This window comes from Tyto alba, unplaced genomic scaffold (assembly GCF_018691265.1).
Source record: "Tyto alba isolate M040663 unplaced genomic scaffold, T.alba_DEE_v4.0 Super-Scaffold_38, whole genome shotgun sequence".
Taxonomy (NCBI): Eukaryota; Metazoa; Chordata; class Aves; order Strigiformes; family Tytonidae; genus Tyto; species Tyto alba.
Genome location: NW_024881313.1, coordinates 24859223 through 24869988, shown reverse-complemented (window position 1 = coordinate 24869988; position 10766 = coordinate 24859223). Strand labels below are relative to the sequence as shown.

The 10766-nt window shown below is 42.7% G+C and overlaps 1 protein-coding gene across 4 annotated transcripts in view; it reads right to left on the bottom strand.

Moving 5' to 3' along the window:
- Nucleotides 1–255: 255 nt before the first annotated feature.
- JCAD (junctional cadherin 5 associated) overlaps nt 256–10766 on the bottom strand; it is a 62397-nt gene continuing 51886 nt past the window's right edge. For 2 of the 4 annotated variants that reach the window (XM_032982607.2, XM_042801933.1), the window contains one exon: nt 4882–9813. In XM_032982607.2, the coding sequence (XP_032838498.1) occupies nt 6066–9813 (3748 nt within the window). In that variant the 3' untranslated portion in view covers nt 4882–6065. Of the gene's footprint in view, nt 2105–4881; nt 9814–10766 lie in introns of those variants that run through there. The other 2 variants (XM_042801935.1, XM_042801932.1) reach the window with 2 other exon arrangements.

Below are 10766 nucleotides of genomic sequence, written 5' to 3'. Positions count from 1 at the left end.
TTCTTCAGAAATCAAGGATACTAATAAATGGGATGATGAAAGTTGAAGCAATTCTTTTTAAGAACTGTTTTTTTATGGGCAGAACTGGGGTGGGGGGGAGGCAGATGAAACATGTTTTGGAGCTATTTACTAACCCTCAGAAGTCCTAGATGGTGATGAAGAAAGGTGGACATAGTAAGAGCGGTGGGTACAGTTTGTAAATAAGTATTGCTACACAGTATGCACAAGAGTTAATAAAATAAATTATACACCATATTTTCTTTTCAAACAAGCTTTAAATAGTCCATACGTAACAGAATCATGTGTTGCAGACAAGAAATTCTTGCTGCCAAAACACAGGATGAATGTTTTTCCCTGTCATTTTTTCCAAATTACAGACTTAGGAAAAATATTTAAATGAATTAGAAGATTTTAAAAAATAAAATTATGCTAAAAACCAGAAAAGTCCAGTAGAATAGACCAGTGAAGTACATGAACAAGTCATCAGAAGAATGTTAGTACACAGGGACTTACAAAAAAACACACAGGAGTGGACATAAAGGCTTTAAAGACACAGATACGATGCAGGCTAATTCCGTTTCAAAGAGCAGAATGCATAGGCTTTATTATAAACTCTGTAATTCATGCATTTGTGTGTGCAGATAAAATATACTTAAAGCCATGTATTTAAATGCCATCAAGAAGACATCTGCACTCCTCCCCAGAAACATCAGTTGACTTCAGGGAAGAATTAAACCTAGTTTTGTTTATTTTTATACACTGGCCTAATCCATACTCATAATCTATAAAAGGGAACAAAGTAAAAGAAAGAAACCAGGTATTTTTCTGAGCTGCTCAGAGACACCGGGACAAAGATCCAAACCCCCTTTTTGGTAATCACTGTCACTGGAATGTAATGGCAGCAACACCAGCCTGGACAGTTCTCAGCTGTGTTTCAGAAAGTGGCTCCAAGAACGATCCAAGGGTTGAGTGGGGAAAAATAGAAATTAACCCTGTAGTACATACATACATACATACATACATACATAGATGGCTCTTTTCAGAACAAAATAAGGTCGCACTACTGAGTATGTGGCAATATGGAGTGTGCATTAAGATATACAAGTGAAATCTCCTTGGGGCACCTTCACTCAGAGGGATAAGTCTTCTTAAAATATAATAATAATAATACTTCTTTATACTTGCCACTTGTTAGCAATTGTTTACATCGTAGAAAAATAGATAGTATTCTGTAACAAGAAATATAGTTACTTTGTTAAAATGGGCTATTTTAAACCAGCTACTATTCTTTCATATAAAGAATTTCTAAACAGCAAAACAAAAATAGTTAATACTGAGTGCAAAACAGCCAGTGGTATACTTTGCATTGGTTTGAAACACTAGTTGCCAGCTACTATAATTACATGTTCTGTACAGTGTACTACAGAAGTCTTCCATCTTTTAGAAGCTTTGGGGGTTTTGCTTTTCTTCTCTCTAGGTGGCAAGTAAGTATTTAATCCAAGTAAATTCAAACTCTGGAAGTCAGAAACAATTTCACAATCAGTCTTCACTACCATTCTGTCACATTCCATCCCCCACATAGTGCAGCAGCACTTTCTACTTATGGCCAAAAATCCCGTAAGTTAAACAAAGTTAGACTGTAGATACTTAGAAGTTAAGCTTATAAATTCACATTCTTTTAAAAATCATTTCACTAATCTCCCACGTTTACATTTACACCAAAGAGAAAGCTCAAAAGCCTCACTTCATGCATTTCACCATCCCCGCTGAAGACTGAAATAGAGTTCAGATAAAAACTCTTTGCCAACAGTAGGTATTAAGTCTTAACGCTACAAGCCAGATGGTTCCAATGTAGAAGTCAGATTTTTCTGTGGTCTCCGCAACAGTTTCAGATGCGAATAACTAATTCCCAGTGGCAGTGGTAAAGGCATTATCAGCACACCATGTACACCACAAATAGAGGCAATTTCCAAGCATCAAACAACAAAAAACAAACAAAAAGCACCCAGAAAAATATCACTGAAACATTCTTAGTAGAGCAGAGATCTCTATTCTCCTCTTCATTCATCTTACACCTTTTCAACTTTGGTGGGGTCATACATATCTGAAAAAAAAAAAAAAAAAAACCAAGAAAACACTATTAATAATGTATTGTGAAATCTATTCAACATTGCTAGCTGCAGAAATGAGACATCTTTTCTCCCATTTTATAAAAAAAAATAAGTTAATACTGAACTTACAGCCTTAAAGATGCATACTACAGTCCTGACCAAATTCTGTATTTACATCAGTGTGATTCAGAAGCAACTTGGATCAAATGCACAGAGATAGACTTTGGGAAGCCTTGGGTAGGTCGGAACAAGTGCACTGAATGCTAAGTGATTACTTCTAGCTTTCAGATGCTTTGACAGGGAGAGAAAGACATAAGATTTGTCCCTCCTTGTACTGAACACTAAGGACATGTAAATGCTTTAAGCATTCTAGCATCATGTTTAAGGCTGGCTGAAGAAGTGATGATGCCATCCAGTCACCAGGGTCTTTTCATTCAATTGCAAATCCTTGGTTTCATATTAATTCAGCAGAATACAAGAAAGCACAGCTGCGTTGCATCACTAGGGTTAGACTGTCTGGCTTCAGTCTGTAAAACTGCAGCTCACATTTTGAACATTATTCACTAAAGCACTGGACTGACTTTTCATTTTCAGCCTACCTCTTGTCAGTTCACAGGACAGACCATACTTTCTGCTTTTCCTGAACCCCCAATGACACTCTTCTATCAGATTTTTTTTTTATTGGATTTACCCCAGCGTTGGCCATGAAGTGAGCAGATGGGAGCCTTTTCCTTTACCTCTGTGACTCTGAGATAGGACTGCAATGAAAGGGCTTTGCCTTGTGAGATCTGCCTGCTCTCTGCCATCATGCACACATCTGACACCCTGGACTCCGTGGGACCCAAGATCACAGCGTGAAGGAGCCAGGGCTACCTATGGAGGCATCTGTAGGCACACAGGGGCCTGGACAAACTGACACTGCAGCCCATGCTACCTTGTGCTACTTGCTGCTCTTATGCAACCTGGGTACCTGTGCTAACCTTAAATGTCTCTCCTGTACACTGTACTCCCACAGCATTCACATTTAAACAGTTGAGCATGAAAATAGCTGCACACATAAATATCACACTTTGGAGTAAAACATTCGCCCTCAGGACTTTTATGTTGATGTGAGTGAAGCGAATGTCTTCATTCAAACAAGCATAAAAATCCTCAGAGAGAAACTTTTACTCCTGTATCCAAGTGTCCATTTGCAGCATCCAGACTTATATGAAGAGGGGACTGGCTAGGAATGAACTTCTGGATTTGGCCCCAGTAGGTGGATTCCTGGTGCAGGATCCTTTATCGCTTCTCTTGCCCACTCTCCTCAAATTGCTAGGCCAGCCAAGAAAGGAGTCTGTGCCAGCAACACTTATGTTTTCAGAACTGCTTATCACTATTCAGCCTCTTCTGGTTTTTCCAAACTTCAAGAACAGACACCACATGAAGGCAAAAAAGTCAAGAGGAAAAAAGTTTTTGAGGGCTAGTGCACGCCACGATAACACTGCATCTTTCTAAGCTTAATGCACTGATGGTGTGGGAAGATGCTTCGAAAACAGTAACATTTTTTCAATTGTAAATAATTTGCCATATAAATTGCTGGAACGTACAAAAATTCTGAACTGTTCTGTGTGAGGTTTACCTAAGAATAAAAATGGATTCACATTTCAAAAGCCAGATTTTCCTAAGGCCAGACACATTCACACTAATAGAACTCCCCACAAAATTGCAGGTGCTTACTATTTCGGGGAGTGTCACAGGGGAGAAAATCAGGCCACAAGACATGGAGCCTCTGCATGGCCCAGTTTATTCCTTGAAAGCTTACCCACACCCTCAGCACCTAATCAAAGGACACAAAAGAGACAGAGACTGCCAGGCTATATCACACTTCTGGGGGCACAAACACTGGAGTTCTAGCACTGAGGCAGAAATGTTTATTCAACATTTGGTTAAGCTCATCTGAAATGCTCTCTACAGAAGCAAAGCCAGATCAGCAATCTCATGGAAGCAGTCTTCAAATAGCAAAGGAGAGAAGACATCCAGTGCATTTGGGAACATTTGGAGACATTCTTCTAATGGTAGTATTTGCATAGTAAGATCAGCTTCTTGCACTGAGTTTTGACAAAGCTCTTACTTGGAGAGATGACTGTTCATCTGCCAAGCTGCATTATACATGTGAAAACCTTTTCTGCTAAGGCCTCCAGCCTCTGCGACGGGCCCAGTCTCCAATTATAAGACTAACATCACCCTACCTCACTCCAAATACAATGGCCTTCAGCAATATTTACCCTTTAAAAGCAACAAGCACAATGGTTTTCCAGGATTCTCATTTTGGCTTTCAATGGTATGAGTGAGCTAGTCTGGAAGCTGGAGTGAGAGGTAACAGAGGAAGACACAACATCGGGCCTTTTCTACAAACATGAATCTTCAGTCGTGCCCCATTAAGGTGAAGATCTTGTGCCATCAACAAATCAGGGTCTTGTTGGATGGGAAGAAGTCAGTGGAGGAGATGCCTTCCTGCCCCGTGTCAGTGAGTGTTACCCTGTGGTGCTGGATGTGCACAGAAGGAAGGGACATCCATGCTCTCCAGACATGGGGCGGGCTGTTACATCTGCAAGAGAACTGCTGCAATGGGAACACACTGCAGAACACAAGCCTGGCATTGTCAGCAAGAGGGATAAATTTAGACCTAATTTACTGCAGAATAACTCTCCAATAAAACACACACAATCTGTTTTGATACATCCCTGAAGTCATGTCACCACAACAGTTATTTTCTTCACTCCAGCAGAAACCCCAAGGGAGGAAAACATAAGAAATGCATGTGGGACGTACTAAACCTGATGGGTACAAGAAAGCTGAATTAGCCTGTTTGGAAAATCTGGTCTATAGAAATACAGTTCAGAGCAGAAAGCGAGACAGAGCTGTGGGATACAGGAAAAGACATGAAGGAAAGGGCTGCAAGACTGCAGGAGTCAATATTTAGAAATCATACGAATATTTCTCTTCAGATGGAAATACATAAATCCACTTTAAAGTATGCTCCATTTAATTTCAGTCCCTCTGTACTGGAAAATTGTGAACAGATTTATATAGATGAGGTTTAATGAATAACCTGTGCAGATTTCAAGGTAGAGTGTCAGCTATTACAGGGAGGATGGAAAAAGGAAGGAGGAGATTAATGTTAATTTAACAATTTTCACACTATACATTTGCTCAGTCCAATTAATTTAATGGAATAGACAGGTGGCCTGGGACATTCATCCCTTTACACAGATCTATGGCAACAACTGACTTTCAGTTGTTCAACACAATGCTGTATAAAAACCGTTTCAGAGAGAGAACAGCTCATGTTACTTTGGGGATGCATATGGACTACACAAGTTTATTTGCTTTTGAGAGACGAGGAACGCACACACATACACAAAAAAAAAGGTGTTCAATGAAAAAGTCAACTTTCCATTTGACCTGGGGATAACAGTTATTCTCAACATCTGATCTGGAAAATATTCATGAGAGAGAGAGAGAGAGAGAGAGAGAGAGGGAGAGAGAATTTTCCAGGTCCCTTAATGCAGCGATTTCCCAGAAGCTTCACAGAAGAACATCAGATTTTTACTTTTAGTTTCTCTGGACTCTGATACAGTATGTATCTACTTAAGCATTAGAGAGGAAAAAAATGAAAAAAATGGGTATTCAAGGAGAGGCTATGATTAAGTCACCACGTGTTCCCAAATGCTGGCACTAGAGTGACTATCTTTGAACTCTGCTGTTTGAAGCTAGCAGTTCCCTCAAACAATTAGACAGAGATAAGACCTCAGGGAGTGCTGCAGCCTCTGTGAATGAGTTTCAGTATCACAAGTGAGTTTTACAGTAACTTCCTCTGAAATAGGATTGGGAACACTCATGTTATCTCTTCCACAAGGAGAGCAAAGGGGGTGGCAACTAGATGGGGGTAGTGCCACCTACAGCCTGATACTATTTGAGCAGCATTATGTGGGCATAAGCAAACCCATCATGCCCATTACATAAGGAAACAGTACCCATCTGAATCTCCCATAATAGGGTCTTACCTAAAGAAAAATCTCTGTCCATCTTCTTCTTGTCCATTCCACCTAAATATCCATTTTCACTGAGAGAGATAACACGCTTGGAAACAGCCCCTGAGCTTGCCAGTTTGCTTCCTCTCTCCTCTTGTACCCTTGACAGCTTCTCCTCATCTACCTCCTCTCCTGAGTCTGCGCTCTTAATGCTCAGACGTCTCATCCGGGACACGGAGTCAACTTCTTTCATTCGCACTAAGCGATCCATGGCAGTCCGGCTAGGTGGAGAAGTGAGCTTGCCTTGGAGTGTCTCTATCACTTTTGAGGTGCTTCTCACTCTCTTTTCTGAATGCTGATACACAGCTGTCTTGCAAACCAAGTTTTGGTCCTCACCTTGGCTGGGACTTGCAGGTTGTTCAAGAACTTGCTCAGTTACCAGTGTTTTAGTATTGGCTTCCTGGTGAGCGGTCTGGCATTCATCAGGGTATAAAGATCGGCCTCCCACTCTGACAAAGAGAGCGCTCTCTGTCCAGCCACACTTTCGTCTGCCTTCGTAAGAACTCTCTTTTTTTCCTTCTTTGTCACTTACCGTGCTCACCACAGATGACTCAAAGTCCTGGGCACCCTTTGCAGGGCTAGTGCCTGAGTGGGGCCCAACACGGTCATCCGGAAGGAGTGACTCCACTGCTATATCTATACCTAAAATTCTTGCAGCTCTTGCCTGCAATGACTCATTCACTGGGATTTCCACTGCATTTGCATTTGAAGAGTGATCAGAATTGTTAGCACCAGGTCCTGGGGCTACATCAAGTCCCACTGACCTCAAATCTGGCTCAGAGAGCCCTTGGTTCCTCTTCGTTAGTGACAAGCGTACTACCGAGCCTCTCTCTAATACTGTATCATTTGTGGGAGTTGCACCTTTGCTCAGTTTAACGAAGTCCAGGTAATTTTGGTCTTCACTCATTTCCTGCAAGACAGGGTTATTGAAAGGATTACTGTGACATGAACTGTTTGGGCTACTGGACAAAACTCTCTTGAGAGGGCCCACATGAACTGGCTGCTTGCTTGTTCTGTTTTTGGCTTCCCCTGTCCTCATTTCTGTTATCAGACTTCCATCTGCTGGCCTGACTCCTTCACTGCTCCCTCCTGGCTGGAAGGAGCCTTGAGGGCCAACACAGCCCAGCTCGCCACCATGCTCCATCTCCATGCTCCAACTTTCAGACTTACTTTTAATTCTTCCTGACTTAAATACAGGCACCTCTGGCACGACCGTTTCCAATTTCCCACTGTGTTTTGGCTCCTGGCTTGACTTCTCATTTCTGGACGCCCTCCTCTGTGTAAGGGCACCTGACTGCGGAGAAGCCGCAGTATTTTCCAAATCTTCTTCACTGCTTGTGCTCTCCTCCTGCCCTTGCAGCTCCTTGTTAAAACTTTCTAGCTCACTTATTGCATCCCAGGGACGGCGACTTACAGGCTTCAACAGGAACTGCCCAAACAGCTCTCTACTGTTGCAGGGAGCACCTGCTTCTCCCTTAACTACATCTCCCTTGGAAAGAAGGCCAGTGTCCCTCTCCTGGGCAGGCACGGGCTGGCTCTGGTGGGCTTTTGGGGAGGGGGCCTGAAGGACCGAGGTAGCAGTCCTGGAAAACGCACTGTTGCTAGAATGGCTGAGGTACATCTGACCCTTCATGCCATAAGCACTCTGTCTGCAGCTTCTCTCATCAGAAGGTAACCCTGTCTGTTTTGACCCTACTGTAGATGCTGTACATCCTAGGAGCTTTGGAGACAGAAGTTTGTTACTATTGAGCTGCCCAGGCTTTGTACCATGGAAAAACTGTGGGCTTTTGGGTTCTTCGGTGAAACTAGTCTGTGTCTGCTGGTCTTTGTACTGATCACCTGGCCAGGAGCCAGAGTATTTGAGCTCTCTGTGTTTTGTAGGCTGAATAAATCTGAGGTCATTCATTTGTTTGAACTCTTCTGGTCTCCACAGCTCTTGTTTTTGTAACTCATTTTTATTGGTCATGCTTCCTGTAAGCGCTTGTAACTCCAAGTCTGTTGAAGACATACTTAAGAGACTTTGTTCTTGCAAAGCCCCATTGTTATCAAACCCATTCTTATCAGGGCTCTGGGTTATGTTGTTGTTCCTATCTGTATCTGGCAGATTGGATTCTGATTTAACTGGGATAGAGACCAAACAAAATATAGTTTCATTCATTTTTTTCTTTGAACTCTTTTTGCTCTGCATCCCAGTTCCAGGTTCAAACTTTTTCACTTTTGTAACAGTCTCACAGGTGCTGTCCATATGTGAATTTCTTACAGAAAATTTGCCTTTTGTGTACTCTGTGCTGGCTTCGTTACGGGGATTGTGATTAGCTGTGCTACAACTGTCTCTTTGGTCTGGCAAGGCACAATTTTCCTGACTGCGGATGGATGGTGCCAACCATCTGTTGCTATGGGTGGAGCTATCAGAAGTTCTTTCTCCCTTTGCAGGATTGGATAAGTTTGATGCATCCAAAAAGGCACTGTTGTACTGAACTTCAAGATCTCTCTCTTGCAAAGCACCAGAACAGGGACTACATGCATTTTCAGTGTATTTAGCATTGTCCTGCAGACCTTCTGGTGGTGCAATTTTAATATGTCGTATCCGAGGATCATCAAAGGGAATATACTGAACAGAACGCAGGTAATCAACAGGGCGCCTTGCATGGCTTTGCTTCCCATGAGGAAGGTGGTTGTCTTTGCAAGGGTTACCCCCCGCTTCAAAAGTATTCGTGGCTGGTTGTTGGCAGGGAACAACCCGCTCTGCAGGACCCTGCTTATCGCTGCTGGCGTATGTGTCGGCATTAGGCACTTCACTGGGGGGATGTGGGGTCACGTTATGGTGAGGTGGAGATTTGTAAGAAGGAGGAGGTATGTAGACCGGGGGCTCCAAACCAGAGTCTTGAATGCAAGCATCTTGCCTTGGCTCATTAACTTTGGCTAAGTAGGAGATGGCTTCGTCTTTCTGGTAGTGGTTCTGGAAACCCGTGGTTTCCACAGGTGCCCTAGTCTGCCGCTGCAGTTCGTAGGACGGAGGCTTGAGAGGTCTCCCATACTTGGGTTTCACCAGGGGAAGGAAATGACCTCCTGTTTCGTGGTGCTTGGCTGGTTCCACACTCAGTCTGTTTGGGGGATAGGAGGGGGTTTTAGTTACGCTGAGCGAGTTGTTACTGTTGGTCAGGGACGGCATTTCCACGCATCTCATGCTCTCGGGTGAAAGGACCCTCGGCAACGACTGTGATTTCCCCTTGTTGTGGGTGCTCAGTACATTGTCTCCCAGTGTCAGTGAATACAGCTCTTGAAGCAGCTTCTCCCTGTCACCCTCGGACATTTGCCTCCCTACCTTTTTTGGCTGGTTCCAGATTTCCATTCCCAGACTTTGCCATTTGCAGTCACCAGGCGCTTCGCAGCTCTCCTGCAAGCCACTTCTTCTAACGTACCCTGTACCCGTCCCCACCTTCAGCTGACCCTCCTTGGGGTGCCGGGGTACCCCCGGGGCTGTGGCCAGGCCTTTCATTTCCACACCAGCTTTCTGGGAATAGCCCAGGAGCACACTGAAGTCCTGTCCTCGTCTCCTCCAGTAGGCAAGATCTTTATCAGTCTTGGGCTGGGAAGACCATGCTAATTGAGGCCTGTCATAAACCCTGAAAAAGAAACACAGTGTCACAGGCAGTTTGCACAGATGCCCTTTCTTTGTCTTATGGGTAAGGCCATTAGGAGGTCAAATGTTGAGTTACGGCAATGGGGTTTGTGTAATCTATTAGCAACCAGATGATTTTATGATTTTAATGAGAGGATTTAAAAGTCAGTCATTAACATGAGTAAAGGTAGGGACCGATGCTCTGCTGGCATGTTGTTAGCTATGCAAAGCTGTTAGAAAGAGAAATGAATGCACACAGTTACGTGCTGTGCAAACATGCACAGCCCTCCTTGATGGACACCAGAAAACCAGAAATGGTTGTGTTGAACTTATTTCTGCACTGTGCTACATCAAAATCTATAGATGTCAAGGGGACTACTGTGGTACGCAAGTTTAATAGGAAACCAGAAACCAAAGGTAGGGAGAACAGGTAGAAGGCTATTTGATAAGATATATTCAGTAAGAAATATGATTTACATCCTAATATAAGAGCTGAAATTAAACATGTAATTTCCAGTGTTGATTCTTGTTCATCTTTCCAAGGGAATAAATTTCTTCAAAGTGCTTTAGAAGAAATGATACATGCCACAACAATGGTAATGTATCGGCACAGTTCTGATTAAGATGGAACCAATATTGAAAATCTAAAATACCTGAAAAGAAGTATAAAATTCTTAAATAAAAGAGGGATTAACTCCGGCAATCTATTACTGAAATATGAAAGACATTAGACATTTTATTGCGGATTAAAAATTCAGAACACAGATTTACACGAACAGAATAGGTTCTTTGTGTGTTCTGAACAGAGTATAAATTGTTTTATATATTACTGCAGAACAAAATTGGTACCCTTCTACATAAATACTTAATCTTCTACTTGAACTGTGTTCTGCTATTCTTGTACCTAAGGTGGCCAACAGTGTAACTGCCTTTACACTATGTGGCTGCCACCAGCAT